Source organism: Euwallacea similis, chromosome 16 (assembly GCF_039881205.1).
Source record: "Euwallacea similis isolate ESF13 chromosome 16, ESF131.1, whole genome shotgun sequence".
Classification (NCBI taxonomy): Eukaryota; Metazoa; Arthropoda; class Insecta; order Coleoptera; family Curculionidae; genus Euwallacea; species Euwallacea similis.
Window position 1 is genome coordinate 2,284,510 of NC_089624.1, and position 20,686 is coordinate 2,305,195.

The window sequence follows — 20,686 nt, forward strand, 5'->3', positions numbered from 1 at the left end:
GAAATTTTAAGTTCACTCAGTCCATTCTACTCGCAGTAGTTTGAAGAAATTTCAACTGAATCAGATAAAACAAGACTTTTCTTACTTTTTCGATAACCCGGATTATATAAGCTCCTCGCTATTAAAACCAATCAGAACCAGTTGAATTAAGATACAATATAATTTCAATCAATTTAATTTGTTATCAAAACGGAAATATTTAAACTAAATTAAATTCTAATTGGCTAGAACATTATTAACTTGCAGTGAATTTATTAAAACTAATTGAAATTGACTCATTCAAAATGCCAAATTTTATTAATATATTATCATACCATTGAGAGATTATCGACCTCATTAATCTCAAATCAATTTTCTGAATGATACTAATTTCATAGCACGATAAGCGAGTTTGCCTAAATATTTAGCCATTACCTTGACCCAATTTAGTAAGTTTAATTCATTAAAGCATAACTGGATTTGTGAGTAAACTTATTTCATGATAAACGTGTGTAGTGATATAGTATTCCTACTTCATATAACATTATTATGTTAAAATTTAAAGGTCGTATCTTGTCAACTTACATCTTTTCGAATATTACTCCATAACTTTTCTCTGCTGTTAGATAAGGATTTATCTACTATCCCCCAAAATCTAATGGGCTTAAGTCGGACGTTCGATATGGCCATAGATGTTCACTACCTCGATCAATCCGTAGATGTAACAACCTGATGGTTTTTTTGCAGAATATTTTTTCGATCTAGAAGAGTTTAGATTGTCCGGATTCGTAAAAATATCGAAGTATTCACAAATTAGGGCGATTTTTTGGACCTCAGTAAGGCGCAGGTGGCGACAGCTATGAGCTATCTTGAAACAGATATTATCATTGAAATAGATATTATATAAACAGATATCATGTCCAGGAAGCCCCCGAAAGTAATTTCAAGTCTGTAAATCAAAAACTTTGGGGTTTACTCCCGATTTACAGAATAGAAAAATACCTTAACATCTTGTAGATTGAAAACAAACAATTTTTATATAAGATAAATTTAGCTGAATCGCTCTATGCTGGGTATTAGAATACTCATTTGTGCCATTGTTTCTCGGATACCCTGTAGATAAAGGTTGGACAGAGATGGGAAGGAAATTAAATTTCATCTCTATTGTTAACGCTGTAGCGCACTAAATTAAGATAATTGCCATAGCCGAGGAAACGAATGCAGTAATGAACCACCGATGTGATTTAGAATCGGAAAAATACTACAATTGTCTATGCTATTTTCCTCGCAAATGCAAATTTCAAAGGGATATTTAAAGCCGAAACAGCAGCAAAGGCAGGACATTCGGGCAAGGACACTTGTTCGTTTTATTATTAAATAGCGACTTGGGTGTTTAGAGCAACTTTTGGGATTGTTTTAATTAAGAAATAAAGGGAACCGATCCGTCGAACTAGCCTTAACTTCAGTTTTTGCAGGACGGCAATCAAGAGATCTACAGGGTGTATTTTTTAAGTTTCTTCTGAACGTAGAGATATTCAAAAGAAGAAAACTTCATTTTTTCCATAGGGAAATTCGAGCGTATTTTTCTATTCCGAAGATGTAAGAAACTCTTTCAGCAGCTCAAGAATTTCTCTGAAAGAACTTTAAAAAATAAAAACCGCACAATCAGCATTACAATTGAAGAAGCTTCTCTTTACCTGCGAAGTAGGTAGAAAGATGACAAATTTTGAACGGAGTGAAGGGGAGGAAAATAACTGCGAAGCAAAGAGAGCAACGAGGAATGAACAAAAATAAGACGCGTACATGTATGCAGATGTTAAATGTTTATCTGAAAAACCAAGTGGAAAAAATTACTAAAATGCGAAACCTTGACTAAGCAGACTCAGCAGGATTTAAACATGCATAGTTTGTTGGTGCCAGTAATAAATAATGTTAAAAACAAACCGACAAAAATGATTTTTATGATTTTTTCCCTGGAAGGAGTGCCTCTGTCCTCCCACAATCAATCAACTAAGAAATTATTCATTTCCCTCCTTAGTAACAACTCTTATTGTATTTGCCTTAATTACCCTATGTTTTATCTACGCATTTCATCCTCTAATCAAGATTCATTCAAAGTCCATTTTCAAAACATATCTCACCGTTTAAGTAAATGAAACTACGCAATTATTCCCCAGTTATTAACAGATTTTTAGGAATAATGTAATTGTTTAGACTAAAAATATTTTTTAGAGCCACCGAGTACCACCTTGTTTTCATAGTAATTGAAATTTTAATTTCTACAGGCACTCGCCATTCGCCAAGGCGATTAAAGTACTATTTATTTTGTTGGAATCGGTGTCGAATAACGCTAAATCTTAGTACCTTACAAAAATGACGTTATCATAGAAAGTGTTTTTTGCATAATTGAAAATAAGTGCTTTTCTAGTGTTAGTGCAGCTGAAAAGGTGACTCGTTCGATGGAGAAGTTGTTGCATTACCTTACTTTCAACATGGATCCGTTTTAAAGTGCATTCGTTAGCTTTGGACCAGTTTTTCGAAAAAGGCGTTGCTGCTGGAACCATGGAAAATGATTTGGAGCCGCCCGATGGAGGATACGGCTGGGTGATCGTGTTTGCTAGTGTTTTGAATAACGTGAGTTCCCTGTGAAATAAACGAAATAAATATGATTTATGGTTTTGTCATATGACAAATTTTAAGGTCACCCTTGAATTTATTATTTAGTTGGTTTTTATAAGGTCTAGTTTAAACCCGACCATAATTGTTCTAGTGTGGTTTGCCGTCATTCTCCAACTAAAATAAAGCGAGTACTAAAACATTATCTGCGATTCATCTGTAAGCATCATCTGTGATTTTGTTATTGTTATTAATCATTGATTGCTCGATTTGTTTTGGATCAATGAAAAATACAAAAAATTGCCGTTTTGAAAATTATTACCTCCACTCACAGCTTTAACACACGCACAGGAGTCCTACCGAGGAGGAATAACACAACACTTGGAACTTCGAAGATAGCCATTATATTTATATGTATTTTTCTCCATAGAATCCAATTTTCTTTTAACTGAACTTACAAAAATTTATACCTGATATGTCACCTTTTAAGGTAAAAAATCGATCATGGAGTGGAAATTTACCCTTTAAGTAGTCCACGAGCAAAACTTTAAGGCTGTGCTATGCAAGAAAAGACGCGGAGATTTTCTAAAAAATTTAATAAAATATCTGGCGGAAGCTTATTAAAAAAAAACGGTTTTATGACTTTATTCTGTCTTAACGAACCGAATTCAACGTTTTCTGCAATGATATGTTTGCATTTTAAAGTAAGTAATATGAAAATTTGACTTAGTTCCCTTTTCGATGGGACACTCCAGAATTATTTTTTAATGGCGAATAAGCTCTTCGGTACGTTGTAGGGGACTTTTGAGGAAGCGCTAGAAGAATAATAAAAAAAATCCTTCTCGACAATCGACCAAGATATATGGAAAGGTAAACTTGAGAACCCATCTTCTCCATTTTTCAAAATTTTGCAATTTTATATCACTTTTAGTAGAACGTTATGGATCTTCAATTGTAATTTGTAATAAAAATTACTTAAAGCGTTCTCGTTGGGCTCATTTTTCGATTGGAAAATCGAAATTTTTCCATCAAAATGCTGTAAGTATGCATTTGGCAACAATGTTTTGAAAATGTTCATTAACAATTAATACGGTATTCCCGATTCCACTTTTAACAAGTAAATAAAAAAAGGAAACAGATAGAATGTTTTAATTATTTTTCTAAGACTTCCTCAACGGTCCCCTACATCGCACCGAAAAGCTTATGCGCTATTAAAAGATCACCCTGTACAATACCTAATACAATCCTAAGATTTCGATTCACACTATTTATACAAATATTTGTAATTTCAATATATCATTAAGCGTTTATCAGTGTGTAAAGGGAGATTAATAGTTTAATCAGTTCCAATTGAGAAATGTCCTTTACAATTCGGCTAGGTACTTAAATTTAAAAATTCTTGATAAGGTTAAGAACCGGGTGTCGCAATTTTCATGGTCTTTGCTGGGTATCTCACTCAACACTATCTCACTGAATGGGAGACGAGAATGCGGATTTCGCATATGCTGTTGATTTGAACGAAGGTAGAAGTTATGTGAATATTAAGGAAGAAGAATTTATAATTCGCGTGAAAACTATTGGAAACAATATTAATGACATTATCGTATATTTTTTAAGTTACAATGAAGAGTGTCATCTATAGAAAAACATAATATACAGGGTGTCCTATAAAAAACAAATTTCACTAATATATCAAAAAGGCGATGTTGAATGGTTTTTCCTGCAACGTCGTAAAATTTTTAAGAAAATTAGACACAACTTGTTAATCGACGCATTTTTCTTCAAATAAAAAATTTAAAGAGGGTGTGCAATCTCGCTCTAAGATCCTCTACAGACATACGCAGGCCTAATGAAACCAAGAAGTCCGAACGTCCTCTCTCCTTTCCATTTGAACGCTCACACTAATTTGGAAATTAAAAACGTCTCGATTCGATTTGCTTTATCGCTCTTTCCAGTTTTTCATGGTACCTCTAATCCAAAACGTCGTGCTCATCTTCAAAGACAAAATGCTGGAAATAGACATGACCATCACCCAAATGTGGTTTGCTCTGAACGTCCACGCATCATTCGGCTATATCACCCATCTCATCAATAACGTTCTGTTACAAAGATTCGGCTACAGAAAGGTTACTTTGGCTGGGGTAACATTCGTTTTTTTTGGCTTAAGCATGAGTTCATGGATTCACAATTATTTGGGATTTATGCTTACCTTTGGTGTGGTCACAGGTAAGAACCCTTTAATCCTCAAAACACTAACACTCTTAATATTAAAAATAATTTTTGTTATCTTTTAATAGGAATTGGTGTAGGTCTAAACACATCCTCCTATACCCTAGCTATAAAATCCTACTTTGTACGGAATCAGAACAAAGCCATTGGACTGTCCATGACACTCACCGCTTTAGGACCTATCTTGATGCCTCAGATTATTAACGTGCTCATCCAAAACTACCATCCAGATGGAGTTATATTGATTTTAGCAGGCATAATAATGTCCCCCATGTCCCTGATCTCTATTAATAATAGCGTTTACCAAATTAGGAATTATCGCCCATGGCTATATTGGTGCAGTGCTACTTCAGCCCGTGAAAAAGCACATGGTAAAGCTTAAAAAAGAGGAAGAAGACGTTGATGATGATGCAGTCAAAGCGAGTCTAGAAAAAGCGGTAAAAAAAAATTCCTTAGATGATGAAGATTTGGAAAACGAAGCGCTCGATGAGTTGATGCCGGTCAGGTCATACCAAATGATGTGTAAGTGTTGGAGTACAATCTTCTGTTAAGTAATTCTTGAAAATCTTTAGATTGTTGATTATTTATCTATTAATTTGCAGTTCCTCCAAGAGAATTTATGACCAACAGAAGATTTCCAGCTTTCAGACGAAAAGATTCAATAATCTCCATCAGCTATGAGCAGGAACATGCAGCAATAATGGGGCTTGATTCCACATTGGGGGGAAGCCTTTATTCCTTAGATTCCGGTAAATACAGGATGTTTCCTAAGTACAGTAACTTCAGAACACCATTTCTTGTGGTATTTAAAGAAACAAAAATCCTATAAATATGTGGCCAAAAATGTTTAGATTCCGAAATACAGAATGTTGTAAATTAAAAAATATATATATGTATATTATTATTTAAAATAAATTTAAAACAGTCAATGCTAGGTTCTTAAAATTTTGCAGTTTTTGTGCGTTGATAAAGAACTGCATTTTTAGTATTAAATCAATTTATATCTGCCACCAGTGGCGTAGTTAGACGTGAGTCAATTAATGCATTTGAGTCATTTCAGCGTTAGTAAAGTTATTGATTTTTAAATTTTATTATTTAATTCTCAAAAAAATATATCCTGTAGTTATGCACCGTTCTTCGGAAACACCTTGTGTAAAAATAAATACAAGTAAAAAAAAAAGTGTACACAACTTATTTGAAAGTCTCTTAACACACTCGTGTGATTGACGCGCTGACCTGCGGCTCGTGCGTATATTTTACACTCGTGTGTTAAAAGTGATTTTCTTCACGGGTTATGCGATATATATACTTTTCCGTTTGCGTGCGGTAAGAGAATCAAGTGCTATTTAGCAATGTTAACAATTACTTTCCCGCGTTGATTACCTGAAAACAACTCTAACATCTGTTCAGGAAACAGATAATCTAAAGGTGTCTTCCCGCACTTATTAAAATAACTATTTTCGCCGATTTTGCTATTTTCAATCTGAGAGAATTCTCTCATTGTTATTAAATCTACTGATAAAAAACATGAAAACAAAAATTTAAGGGAGAAAGTCTTCATGTAAGAATCGCAAAAACTGAATGAGTTCCAGTTGTAAAAAAAAAATACTGCCCAATCAATATTATATCCAAGGAATACAGAAATCACAACAATAGTGCTGATTTCAATTGTGAATGACTGCATTTTCATTAGTTCTTCCTTAATTCACTCAAACTACTTTTTAATTAATAGGGCAACGGCGGAGTTCCTGTATGATACCCCAAACTAGACCCCTCACTAAAACGACGTGGTGGAAGAGTGAGGAAAGTATCAACCTTGAAAGTTGCTATGATATATTTGCCGAGAAAATAAATTTAGATGAAGTAGAGGAAAAGACTGAGGATAGTCAGGAGAAAAAAGAGAAGCATCACGGAAAAAACAAACTTGGGGAAAATGGAATGCTTGATGAAACTTTTCACTTCGAAGATAAATTCCACAAGGACCAAAGTTTCAACATCAACAAGCTTCCATGGTATAAGAAATGGTTTTATCAAGTTGTAGAACTGCTGGGTCTTGATATCTTCATGGATTTGAGATATGTGAATATTATGATAGGTGAGTTTAATGTTTCCTTACTTGGCGTACCGATTGAGGCTTTTCTTCTAGGTGCTTCTCTTGTAATTCTTGTTGAAATGAATTTCACTGTTCTACTCCCCTTCTTGCTATTCGAATACTCACTAACAATTTCCGAAATTGCCGCCTTTCTATCACTGTTAGGAGCTGCAGATATTCTATTCAGATTCCTTGCTCCTCAAATTGGAGACTGCCTGAACCAACCGGCCAGAATTCTTATCATATTGGTATTGGCTTTTATTATTGCTGCCAGATTCGGTGAAAAATGGACCAAATTTGCATTAATAGCACTAACTGAACCTTTTTCAGCTATAATATACATTGCAACTTACCCTATGATATTACTCATAGCCTTCGTACTGGGCTGTTTTAAAGGACTCAGGGTTGTCTATATGTCGCTGATCATTCCCAGCTACGTTCCTCAAGAGAGACTTGCATCTGCTTCAGCTATACAAATTATATCCAACAGTATAATGTCTTTGATTGGAGGTCATGCAATTGGTTAGTACTTGTACTCACATTGATCGGGTTGGGGGAGTAAGCGGTGGTATTTCTGTGGTGGTTTCAGGGGTTACAAGGACTAAAACTGGAAGTTACATATACTGTGTTCTGCTACTGAATTTTTTAAATGCGCTTCCGATTCTTATGTGGTCAGCTGATATTTTGTTTAAGAAATGCCACAGGAAGAAGGCGAAAAATGAGTCAGAGGAACTACATGTCATGGGCGAAAATGAAGTTTATTGAAGAATTTTAGTTAAGGATCCCAATTTTGAGTTTTGAATACTTATTGTATTTATGTATTATATTGTTATTAGTATTAAAATAATTGTTGCTCAAGTGTCTATGTGATTATTAGTATCCAAACCCTAAACGCTATGCAGAATTCGGCATATATATGAAATAATGACAATCACTTTTTAAATAATAAGAAAAATTTCAAGAAAAAAATTATTTTCCTTATTTTGTTAAAAAAAATTAATTCGACCAGAAAAGCAAAATAAAAATTTACTGTTTACAAGAATTAATTGTTACTTAATGTTCAAAGCATTTGCTAAAAATGAATTCCGTTATTATCCAAACAGTTCTATTCTTTGCGTGAATGATCTTCTCACCTGAATATACATAGGTAGGCCTGATTGATTGCATTGCCCCGACGATACGAGCCCTTAAGCTATTTACGTTATTTGACCAATGTTTATAAACTTGATCTGTTAAATGGTCCCAAAAGAAAAAGTCGCAGGGATTTAAGTCAGGCGACCGGGCTGGCTGCTCTATTTCACCAAGCCCAAAAATTGCTTCTTAAAAGGGTTAGACCTCTTAAAGGAGGAACTTTGAATATGATTTTTTCGGAATATTTTCGAAATATACTTCTGTATTTCTCTGTATATATCTATACTTATTTATTCTCGTTATCCAACCCCAAATTAGGGCGGTCTAGAGTAGTGTCAACTGTATCAAGCAGTTGTCTTTTTTAAGTGGAACGATTATCTAGCAGTGAATATTGTTGTAAAGTTTCCAGATTCAAATCGTCCGACAGCAAATCGAATTAGAGAATGTAGACATGTTCTTATCGAAAGCCCACATACACCAGTAAGGCGCCTTATTGCGTCTAACACCCCTGTTTTGAAAAACGATGACGAATCAACTTTTCAGTAAACAATTAACATGGGATTAAAACAACTTTACATTTCGTTTAATTGCGAATTATAGATTTGCATAGCTATCTAAATCGATCTTAAACCTTTTCAATCCCTGAGGTCTTGACCTAACGGGAATAGTTTTCAGGTAGGGAACGTTGTCACGCTCAGCATAATAACTCCGATTCGCGATGGTTTCTGCTATCTGTACAGAGTCCCCTAAAGGAAACAGGTTAAAAACTAGAGTAGAAGAGGGCTTCGATTTGTACCTGAAGGTTCGGTGGGGTAAGTGTTTGTGGCAAAAACAAATGGCTCTTCGTAGAGGAGAAATATGACGTTCTGCTCCACAGCTTGATTGAAAGTTATGTTGTTTACCAAGCTCAAGTTCATGCCATAGACAAACTCGTCCCATCTAGGATATAAGAAGTCATTTACTACACCTGCAACAGTGTTTTTATTAAAATCGGCTAGAGGAATCGGAGATCATTATATACCTGACCACTGCTTGATAGCATAATTCTTGATCTGTCCCTCTGGACCCCACAAAGTAATCTGGTTCCTTGCATTAAACTCGAACAGTTTCGCTTCCTAATTTCAATGTTTACACCAAAATGTCTTTTAAAATCAAACTTATCTTACCCTACTCCCATCAGCAGCGCTTTTGGCGGCTTCCAACCAAGTGCCCAATAAGAATGCTTTATTGGTGGCCAGGATTGATTCCAAGTCGAGGAATATGCCTCGAAACACTGTGGCCAGTTTTCTATCAATAGTTATCTTTATTATTTGGATTAACGCCCTTTAATGAAAACAGACTTACTGGAATTCTGTGATATTTTTATCGTTGAAAGCCGAAATTAGTTTGTTGTAATAGAGGTCACCGTTCTCCTGAAGGACTTGCCTGGTGAGGTCCACCAGGTCGTGAAGATACCCCGGACTGTCTTTTAGGTTGTCCGAAGCTTGTAGAAAGGTTTTCCAAGTTTCAATGACGACATCGGGATCATACCATGTCTACCTCGTTAGTTCAACTTAATAAATTAATTCATTGCCAAATTTTGAAACATACCCAAGGGACGATATTTAAGCTGGGAGTCTTAGTAATGACAAATTGACCTCTGAGACGCCCAGTGTCTTTGAAGTCGTAAATAGTGCTCTATAATATACAGATATACTAGAATCTGGGTCTGATCAAGGGATAAAAAAATATATGTTTGGTGTAGATTTTCTGGTTCCCCTTGACTCAATTGTTGGGTCGTTGGCAATCAACGTGGTAAGAAATTGTTAATTCAATTTTGATTTTCTGCCAATAACAGAATTATAGATATTTCTCGATCTGTTCTCGAAATGAACAGTCTAAATCTGATCACCCTGTATGCAGTATGTCGGTCTACAAAATTCCAAATTACCTGCATTACATTCCAAGCACTTTCAGCATTAGTGTCCTCCTTTCCATACCGCCTCCTGGAGTAATTTCTGAACCACAAGGTCAAGTTTTCAGGCTCCGTTCGCCATGCTTGTTCAGTCATTAGGTCGTAAATCACGTAGTTTTGATTAATTCCTTCCATGCTCAAACCCGTGCCTATCATAGTTGAATTAGCTGCATTCCTGGCATTTATCACCTCCTATTGAGATAAAATCATTAAAGTTTTGTTGTAACAACTGCTTGAGTGTTTGAATCTTGAAGTAAGAACGCCTGGATACAACAAAGTCAATTATTTGTTGCAACAACGATGTAATTTCAAAAGTTGGATTTTCCTGAAGACGTACTTGAAATTGATCGTATGATGAGTGATTGTACAAGATGCCCATTTTAAAGATGTGATATTAAGAAAGAGAAAGAGGAAAATCATCACTTGGTGATAATGAGGATGAGCCACTACCTCGAAAGATTCTCATATTTCGCTGGTGTCACTGTTGCACCAAATGAGCGATTTATCACTGCAAATAGGTTTTTCCTTAGTTGTTATTATACAGCAGGTCTACTATTTTTCGCTCATTGTAAAAAATTGTATACTTCGGAGCTGACACAATCATGTATCTTGCATTAAAACGCCTGGTATTAATCTGAGACAAACTAGAGACTTCGCTGCGTCCAACCCTTGCCCTTCAAATCGGTCTTCGACAAACACACAGAAAAATCCTTACTGTATTTATAATGCTCGATGAGCCATACATAGCCAGTGTCCCTCCGAAATTGTGGAGCATGCACCAGATATAAGGCTGGCCGAAATATTGCTCCAAACGATCGAACTGGGGGAATTCCTCCGATTGAAGGTCCAAAACGATCATTCGACCCTAAAATCAAAAATTGGCGGAACTACTTCTTAAAAAGTTGATTGCCTTAAACATACAGACAAGTACACAAAAAAAGCTAAAAAAAAATGATTTACCGTCGGTACACTTGTTAGTAAACTTTTGGCCCTATCGACATCCTGCCAGAACTTATCGCTATGAAACATCCATCCTTGCATCACCCTGTGCATGAAATTAAATCTATGTTAGTAAAGTGAAGAGCATGAACTTACGCGAGGTACTGAAGTCAGTAATGCTTTGGCTCTATTGTGAGTCCAGAAAAAGAAGGAATGGACGAAGAGCCAGCCTTGCATGACCCTGAAGGTAAAAATTAGGTATTTCTATGGGAACATCTAAAGACGATTTTGCAGAAGTCGACATAAACCTGCCTCTTTGTCAATTATTTTCTTTTGTCAAGTTATTTTCAAGATAGCGATAGTGGATGGATTTTAAGTTCGCAAATTTCGAAGGGTTTTGAGTCATCATCTCTTACCATACTGCATCAGGATCAGCTGCTGTCAGTGCATTGAAGATGCCCTTTCCCACATTAGCCAGGTAAGTGAGATTGTCACTAGTGGGTTCCATTTCGTTGAAGCTATCACAGTTGTAGACGTGATCGGTGCCGTATTCTGCTATTTGCTAAATTTCGGAAGTCTCGAAAATGTCCAAAACAGAACCATACTCACTTCTTCCACGAACAGTTTTCCTATAGTTTGAAATAGATCCTCCGTAGGATCTACGAAGTAAGGACAGCAATATTTGTCTGGAAAATTATTCCAGCGCGACATTTTCGTCATGGTTGTGTTGGGGTACAAATCTGGGAAAACTTTGGGAACTTGGCCGGCAAAAGCAGGTAAGATCGTAATGACGCCGAACTCCCTCATTCGATCAACGATCTTATGCTGCAAATACAAGGACCTGTTGTGCCAGGATTCGGACAGCGGTCCGCCCCAACCCCGAAGGTTGCCCATTCTTAACCTGAAGAAATCCATCCATTTCCAATCCAAGTGGATTATTGTGCAACAAACCAAGACAAGAACGCAGGCCCTGCGAATTGCTCATCAATATCCTGACTAGTCAAGCCCAGTTTCTTATAGACACGATCCCAAATAGCCTCTTGACCATTGAAAGCCAACACAAAATTAAAGGCATTGAGGACCATCCAGTCTATGTGCTTCTCCCATTGATCCCAGCTCCACCAGACGAAGCTGTAGCTTGTGGTGCAGACGTTTTGGTAGTACCGAAAGCTGTTGGGGAAAAAAGCGGATATTTGTATTAAAATCTATTGAAGGTTGTACCGGTCAGTTAATGGTATTTCTACGCTGGCATCGGGTAGTACTTCAGGTAAATTGAGCTGCGACACTTCCCAAGATATATGGGCGTTGCAGAAATATTTAAGATAATAGTGGAAACCTGTGGCTGCAGTGACTCCTGTGGTACCGGAGATTTGGATTTTGTCGTCAATTTTGTCGATCTATATGAACTTTCACGTCTTCTTGAGATTATCAAATGGATAAATGCAAGAGTCACCTTAAAACACTCCTTCCCATCTTGAGTGAAGCTGGAATTAACAGTCACAGCAAATTCACTTGATCTGTTCGGCAAAATTCGCTGAATTAACTGAATCACCGCATCTTCTTGTACATCTGAAGAAGACTGAGGCTTTAAGTGTCCCAATGTGGTTTGGAATCCTGCAAGAAAACTCCTCTAAATCTGGAAGACGTTTACATGGGCGACCTTACTATTGTAAACTTGAGGGGATGCAAAGCTGAATAAACAGAAAAAAACTTCGCACAGGAAAAGATAATAGAGTTTCATATTGAATCTTCAGTTAAACGAAAATACAACTGAATTATCGATATTAACTTGGTAACAAATCTAAAATGTTATTTATCCACTTTAGATAAGCTCTGTTGTTTCTTTAAGATTCGGTTTAAGTGGTCATTCATTGTCTTTCATTTACTGTAATTTGAACGACCATTAGCGGAGAAATCAGATCCATGATAAAAATTGAGGAATTAATTTCAGAATTACAGTGGCGTGGAATTTAAACATTTACCATTCAGGTTATTAACTAATATCCAGTTCAATTAATGAAACTCGCGATAGAGCAAGCAACAAAAGTAATTTCCAAAAAAATGCATGTACTCTGTTCTTTCAGTTCTCTGAATCGCATTTTATCAACAGGAAAAATTGGATTGGGGAGGAAATTATGTGAAAAAAGGTATAATTTTTTATATTTTATATAAAACGCTTTCCAAAATGAAATAAAAATTCCAGGTCCGTATAGAAAAACATCTGAGTTGGTGATATATTGATGACCTTGGGATAGTAATGAGCTTGTGTTACAGTGAGGATGAAACTAACAAAAAAATATGTTAAACTTTTCATGATCGGATTAATAGTTTTTGAAATATCTTCAATTGAATATTTTGATGAATTTTACATTTTTCGTAAAATCTCACAAACTAAAGACAGCTTAGCAACGCCATCAAACTTCTCCATTCTAATCGATTTCTTTCACCTTTTGTAGATAGCAATACTGGGTACACCTGAATAACACACCCTGTATATTATGATCATGCCCAATCTTGTCCTGTCGAAAAATTCTTTTAAACTAAGTAAAACAACCCATTCTATTTATTGACTAACAAAAAACATTTTGATGGTAAATAGCTTATGCTGTGGTGACTCTGGGAAACACAAGTCGATTGTCATGTCAGGCCTTTGGTACGTAGATAGCGTCCCCTTTTTTGATTCTACCAGTTTTCAATACCTTCAGATAAATACCCATCACTCCATTTTTAAACGGTCCATTTGATTTCCGGTATCTGTAAACCAGAACTAAATGATACTCAGGTAGAAAATCCTATATGGAAAAGTGGGACAAAGTTGCTGCTTTTGCTGGTTCCAGAGGATGCGCGAGGCAGAAGCAGTCGAGTCAGTATCATAGACGTATTCGATAGTTTAGGTAAGTCAATTTTTTACGATTATATTATAAATATTCGGTGTTCGGTAATAGTACATGATGCTCTCAGCTTAGTGCAGTAATGGCGAATTCAAGCAATCGTACCAGTGCGGTAATATGGCTGGCGAAAATTATTTGCATATGTCGTTGTTTTTGTTGGGTGTAGCGGACGAAGTGAATGGGTTAAGTACTAACCTTGAGGTCTTGTGTCTGTGAGTCTGATGATATTTGTATTGCTCGACCCCTGAGTATGGGGCCCTTCTTGGGGAATCTAGGGAACAATTACTAAACACTTTTCTCTCTCTCTACCCTGTCTTCATTCTGAGACCATCGTTAGGCAGTACTTTAAAAGAGGGGCGGTATATATAGATATATATATATATAGAATACATATACAGGGTCATCCGATGAAAACTTTAACCCCCCTTTCCCCTCTCCGTCCTTAATCTTGAAAAATAAGGAATTTTTGGAAATATCCCAAAATAGTTTTTGAGGGCAACGAGTTTTTATATAAAATTCAACCCTCAAGTTTCACCCTTAGGCGCGTCACAGCAACCCTCTCAAAAATTTTAAAAATGGCACGAGGGCTCGTGTGACACCTCAAATTCAATGCCTTTCAGAGTTATCTTCAATGGTGTAATACGATTCACAATCTATCGATTAGTTTTTAAGGAAAGCAGCTAAAAATTTCGTAAAAAATGCAATTCAAGCTCGGTTAAATACTGTATACTCCGTTTCTCAGGATCTCAGCTGCTGTTTGCGAATTCACTCTTTTTCCACTTTTATCTTCATCACTGCCTCCAGGTACCTTCCAATTGCATCCCAGTATTTCTCTGATTTCAATAAGAGTTTCGTGCAGGTTTCCTTGTTAAATTCTTGCATGCAAATATTACTGAGTTTTTTGTCAAACCGGCGAATTTTTCACATCCGAATATCGTGTGTTTCGGGTTATCCATCTGCATCTGTCTAACATGTTACCAGGCGTCCTAATAAATTAAGAATACTAGAAACAGTTGGCTACATTACCGCACTGAGTACCCTCATCTGGTGCGGCGATCCAAATTCGCCATAAACTAGTAGATAATATGAACTTTCTAATTAATCAATTGAGCATTGACGAAAATCAAGTGCCTATAGATGTATAAACCTTATATCCATATCACTTACGCTTCTAAAGTTTTTAATGGCTCCCTCTCCTTATTTAACACACCATTCTCTGAAACAGTCGTTTCAATGCATCGTAAGCACTCCAAGCAAACTTTGGCTATTACATTTCCAATTTTAACATACTCCCATTTATCTTCTTCAAATGCTTTGGGTCCTAAAGATTTATTTTGAAATAACGCTCAAAAGTATCTGTTTAATATTCCGAACCTTCAACCAACACATTAGGCCTGAAATTCTTAAACGAAATTTTCTGACCCTCAGGCAGCTTTTCGCTCAGATCTTCAACGGTTGCTTCATTGACTAAATGCAAAGCTGCCAAATCGCTGAAAATTCCCTACAAAGTTTAACTTTCCCCCTTTAAGCTAATAGGTAACAGCATAGTTTCTTACAGCCATACTGTTATCCATATTTGTGTAAAATTCCGCCCACTTCTTGTGGTCTCTGAGGACGTTCCTGGCAATGCTTCCATCACCGTAACCCAATCTTAGGCCTTCGACTTTATCCAAAAGCAAAGTGCTCAGCCATTCAGCAACACTTTCCCCGCAGTCAGTACACGTAAATGGTTCATTTCCAAAAATACTATCCCAAATCGCGTGCTGAAATTGTTAGCAAAACAGCATCTTTCTTTATGGTTTGAGGGCATGCAACTTTAATAACAAGGCAAAACTTACACTTTCACGTCATTTTTAACTTTTGGAATGATTACGTAAAGGTCAATCTTATTAGGGGCGCTGAGAATGATCCCATTTTCCGCGGCTTGTATGGTGATTAGGATAGTTTTCGGGATTTGCCGGGCTGTCCTCACTTCTTTGCCTTTACTGGTGTAGATGAGGAACGATCTGGCATTGATTGACTGCTCAGAAACACAAGTTCTCCATTTGAAATCAATACTGACCTATCTCTCAGCTCGATGCTGTTATCCTTTTTGTTGGTCTCTTTCACACCTTTATCAGTCAGAAATAAAGCTTCAGAACGAATACTATGTCCGCTCTTCAGAGGGTATACAAACAGGTCCTTCACCGTCCCCACTTGTTGCCACTGGGACGGAATTTTCTCCCTGTTGAGCAGCTTTTTCAAGAGCAGTATGCCTATGTTTAAGGGATTTTAAACATTAGTTAAAGTAGTACATCGGAGTATAGATATTATACTTAAAATGGTGAAAAAAGCACTCCCCACACCAATAGCGATGGTCGCAGTAATGACGGGAGGAGCCATGTTGTTTGCAGGCTAGTTTTATAGTTGAATGTGTTTTAATGTTTAATTTTAGTTTGTTTAATATTAACTGGTGAGATAAGTAATAGGACCTTGGATGGATACAGCGGCGTCGCATGTGTAATATAATATTTCCTGGGATAAGTATCAACCAATTCCCAAGCTGAAGAAATTTATATGGAAAACACTGTTTAATCCATCACTATCACCATTATTTAATTTTATTCAAATGGAACCTTCGGATTATAAGCAACTAAAACACCTCTCAACACATTACTATTATATTTTATTGTTAAATACTTCTAATGACTACACTGGCAAATGCTTTATTATTTACACTGTAATCCTATTTTTCTTAACAATGTTAATTAATCATATCCACATTATTATGTATATTAAGTAAATAATTCAGATCAACAATAATAATACTACCAGCACAAATTTAGGAACGCGGTACTCTCATTCTGGCACTTTCACAGCCCCATTTGCCGCTGGATGGACCACGCTTTTAGGAACGTAAATTGGATCCCCAAGCTTGATGGTTCCCTCCACTTTCACCTCGCAATTAATTCCCATAGTAGGTAAACTATTGGGGCCATTGCTGAGCCGGTATCTGTAAAACGTTTTATCCCGGTGGATCTTGTAATAAAGGATGGAAATAACTAAATAAATTTTACTACGTTAATGAAACTAGTTGATTGTTAAACCGCAAAAATGTCTTGGTTCAACAGGCCAGAAAAGGTCAGTCACGCGAAATTTGGTTAAATATTTTGTTTCTGGTAATCTGATTTATTTGATTGAAATGTGGAACAAAATTTAGTCGTAAAATAGTTGTGTTTGTTGTGAATGAAACACTTACGTCTCTAAGGTTTTCAATGGCTCTCTGTCCGAGCTTCTGGACGCATTTTCTGGATTCACTGTTGTCATTATACACCTGAAAATAACTCACAAAAGTTTGATATACAGGGTATATGAAAATAACGTTGAAATATTTTGGGAGACGACTCTAGTGATTAAAATAATCAAAACAAGTCTTATAAACATACCCCAGAAATTGCTTCTTAATGGGAAACCTGAAATGAGAACCTCTTAAAAAGGAACTCTGAAGATGGTTTTTTCGCGATATTTTCGAAACGGTTTGCTGTAAAATTATGAAATTCGATATACATTAAGAAGTTGGAATGGAATTGTTTTTGTGTTAATAATTGCAGATTGTCGTCAGGAGCGTCACGTACAGGGGGTCTCTTACGTAAATGTTGTTCTATTTTTTCGTTTGTGACGTTTCTTAGTTTTTGAAATAAAATGATCAAATCGCAAGTATTAAAAAAATACAATTCAATAACTTTATTTCAAAAATTAAGAAACGCCACAAACAAAAATTTAAGGCAACATTTATGTAAGAGACCCACTATACGTGACGCTCCTGACTAAAATCTACAGTTATTAACATAAAAAAACCCCATTCCAGTTTCTTAAAGTATATCGAATTTCATAATTTTATCGCAAATCGTTTCGAAAATATCGCAAAAAAACCATCTTCACAGTTCCCCTTTAAGGTGTTCTAGTTCCTTTAAGAAGTAATTTTTGGGGTATGTTTGTAAAAACTTTTTGACTTTATCCTCTAGAATCACCTCTCAAAATATTTCCACGTCATTTCCGGATCCCCAGTATTTTATCAAATGAATACATAGCTCAAAATTGATGGTTTACTAGCAGCTTAAAGGACAAGTCTTTCTGACGTGCTACTCGATGGTAAACCATACTAGTCACTGCTTAATATCTAAATTTTCGACAACACAGGCTTCTCACGCCGGCTTAAATCATCAATGTGTGCTTACCTAGTGCATTCTTTAACATTTCGCAAGACTACATCTCCAATTTTAATCCAGTCCCAGTTATCTTCAGCATAGGGTTGAAGCGCAGGACCATCTATAACCACATTGGGTCTAAAATTATCGACTGTAACACTGGAATTGCCGATCCTTTTGTTCAAGTCACGCACCGAAGCCTGGTTTAGTAACAAAACTGATGTGATATCCGAGTATAATCCCTAAAAATCGCCAATTGGATATTGTACATCGTAAATTTGCCTATTAATAAAAAAAACCTACGGTAGAACTGTTAGTTAAATTAGTATAATAATCCATAATTGTCTTGTGGGTTTTTTTAATATCTCTCCTCCTGGTCGCATCGTGATAACCGAGTCTCAATCCAGAGTCCTTTTGGAGGATGTACCTGGAGAACCAGGAGGCGGGCTCGTCTCCACAGTCTATAGCGTATATCTCTTCTCCCCTATGCAATCTAATAAACGACTCCTCATTATCATCCTTCGTTGGGATTTTCACGTATAAAGTCCTCATCGTAGGAGCGTCCACTGCGAGGTAGTTATCGTCATGCACGGAAACATCGATGAGAACCATCTTGGGGTAGGTTCGGGCAGTGCGAAATTCGTTATCTTTTTCTGAGTAAACTACCAAACATCTGAAATTTGAGCTAATTTCATGAGTTTTGAACTAACGAGTTATAAGCACATCGGCTTTACCTATCTCTGAGTTGGTACCTTCCAGTGTCTTCTTTACAATGTTTTAAGCCGAATTCAGTACACTCGGCCTTGGTAAGCTCGATCCTATGGCCACTTTTCAAAGGAAATAAGTTCAGTTTCGTGAGTTTTCCTACTTCCTCCCAAGACCAGGGTATAATGTCTTTTTTCTTGCGTTGGTAGAAGTAGGCCCCCGCAGCGGTCAGAATTGAGGCCAGGGATATTATTGTTAGTTTTGTTGCGATACCCATGTTGGCAGTTATTGTGATATGAGTCCTGAGATCATACATTAATTGAAGAACTTGCTGTTGAATGATGAGATAAGTTTTGGTTTTAATGCCTTAAAACGTGTGACTACACAAGGGAAGAAAAGTTGCGATTTTACAGTGCCATCAAAAATTTCAGCAATTTTTTTGAATTAATAGTATCATCTAATTTTATTAAGGACACAAAAACATTCAAAACTGAACGTAACTTTATTACAGTTTGCTTATACCAAACAGTGAAATCGTAGGCAGATAAGAGACGCACGTAGTTGAATTTATTACCTTTATAATTGAAATTACTTACCAATCGTAACATTGGCAAATTAGGGTCTCGACCTTGTATGAATTCGTTTTTTGTTATAAAAATTTTTAAAAATATGTAAAATGTTGCATATAGCTGGACAGAAAGCGTGCTTGAAACGTCTAAGAAGTTATTTTGGAATAATCGTTAAAAACTGTAATCGATTAGATTTTCGATGAGTAAATACAACAAACCCGAGAAGCTGAATCTTCATTATCTCCTCAAGACACAACAAAATGAATTGAATGACCGATATATTTACATTAATTCATGATTATACTTATACAAACGAAGATCACATGAATTTAAATAAATAAAATAGATAAATTGATTTAGGATAGTCATGAATAAAAAGGAAAAGGTGAATGCACATAAAACATCTACAACAAGATAGAAAATTTAATTTTCGTAACAAATTTAAAGCAATGTGGTTACAAAAACTAAATCTGGTAGAAAATTGTATCTATAGTTACCTACTATGGACTAAAAGAGCCCTTCAAGAACACGCCTTGTTGCTGCACTTATCTGCTGGTAAACCACATGATTATGTACTCAGGCGGATACCGGTATCACCGCTTTTGCTTCTATTGGTTACGCTGTTAGTACCAGTACTGTGATGACAATATAATTTTATTAATATCCCGCTGGCTTTGCGGAGTAACGAAGAGGGACAAGATGATTATCGTCGATGAAATTGGAAAGGGGCAGTGGTATGAAGCGGTGGACCAGTACCTACTACTCGCATACCTGTCTATAAAAACATAAAAAAGTGAGGAAATTTAAATTTGAATAAAGAATTTACTAGTTCGTGCGCCAAAAAATAAATTAGACCTATATACGGGACGAGTTAGAGTGCTCCCGGCGAGTTTATTAAGTCTTTTTTTGTTTATAAAAATGCATTAAAACAAAGAACATACTTTAATTGACAATTATATAAGAAAAATATTGAATATTCCACAAGGACATATACAAAAAAGTTTGGGTAATTTTTACGCACAACACGTCCCTACTCGAAAGTATCCATTATTGTTATAGCTTCACTAAGACCACAAAAAATTATGGTAGCAAACAAAATTGCATTAATTTATCTCGTTTGGTTTCGGAAATATTAAAAATACATCTGCAAGAACTAACTTTTCACACCCTGTACATGAAAACAACACGTTTTCGGAAACTCATTTATATGGAGTTTTCGCTGTTTTGGGGCCAAAATGTCCGGTTAAATTAATGGCACTGGTTTTCAGATATCTTGTACTTGTCCCATCATACCTAATGAAGTAGATATGCAAAGCATAGTAACTAGAACCCAAAAGCCCTCTCCGAAAAAACGATGAGGTCCTTAACCAGGCAAATATAAACGTAAAAGAAAA

At 36.1% G+C, this 20,686-nt stretch overlaps 4 protein-coding genes across 4 annotated transcripts; 1 reads left to right on the forward strand and 3 right to left on the reverse strand.

Annotated features, from left to right (window-relative positions):
• Positions 1-1,989: 1,989 nt before the first annotated feature.
• LOC136413914 (uncharacterized) lies at positions 1,990-7,755 on the forward strand. The gene is made up of 9 exons (XM_066397676.1): positions 1,990-2,613; positions 4,551-4,821; positions 4,893-5,078; positions 5,137-5,346; positions 5,427-5,573; positions 6,557-6,919; positions 6,971-7,195; positions 7,247-7,438; positions 7,506-7,755. The coding sequence occupies exons 1-9, from the start codon at positions 2,542-2,544 to the stop codon at positions 7,679-7,681; spliced, it is 1,842 nt and encodes a 613-aa protein (XP_066253773.1). The 5' UTR covers positions 1,990-2,541; the 3' UTR covers positions 7,682-7,755.
• Positions 7,756-8,608: 853 nt separating this feature from the next.
• On the reverse strand, positions 8,609-12,745 carry Naglu (N-acetyl-alpha-glucosaminidase). Its single transcript, XM_066397675.1, has 15 exons — positions 12,606-12,745; positions 12,394-12,554; positions 12,162-12,337; positions 11,892-12,110; positions 11,550-11,841; positions 11,357-11,502; positions 10,962-11,046; positions 10,717-10,866; positions 9,978-10,193; positions 9,638-9,724; positions 9,392-9,582; positions 9,214-9,334; positions 9,069-9,162; positions 8,844-9,014; positions 8,609-8,793 (listed from the first exon to the last, which is right to left on the reverse strand). Exons 1-15 carry the CDS (start codon positions 12,679-12,681, stop codon positions 8,642-8,644), a joined length of 2,337 nt encoding a protein of 778 aa, XP_066253772.1. The 5' UTR covers positions 12,682-12,745; the 3' UTR covers positions 8,609-8,641.
• A 2,446-nt stretch (positions 12,746-15,191) lies between these two features.
• LOC136414183 (mitochondrial amidoxime reducing component 2-like) lies at positions 15,192-16,213 on the reverse strand. Its single transcript, XM_066398041.1, has 5 exons — positions 16,147-16,213; positions 15,894-16,086; positions 15,672-15,837; positions 15,388-15,594; positions 15,192-15,332 (listed from the first exon to the last, which is right to left on the reverse strand). The coding sequence occupies exons 1-5, from the start codon at positions 16,211-16,213 to the stop codon at positions 15,192-15,194; spliced, it is 774 nt and encodes a 257-aa protein (XP_066254138.1).
• A 456-nt stretch (positions 16,214-16,669) lies between these two features.
• LOC136414184 (mitochondrial amidoxime reducing component 2-like) lies at positions 16,670-19,000 on the reverse strand. Its single transcript, XM_066398042.1, has 5 exons — positions 18,753-19,000; positions 18,322-18,691; positions 18,049-18,260; positions 17,070-17,144; positions 16,670-16,823 (listed from the first exon to the last, which is right to left on the reverse strand). The coding sequence occupies exons 1-5, from the start codon at positions 18,998-19,000 to the stop codon at positions 16,670-16,672; spliced, it is 1,059 nt and encodes a 352-aa protein (XP_066254139.1).
• Between the last annotated feature and the right edge of the window lie 1,686 nt (positions 19,001-20,686).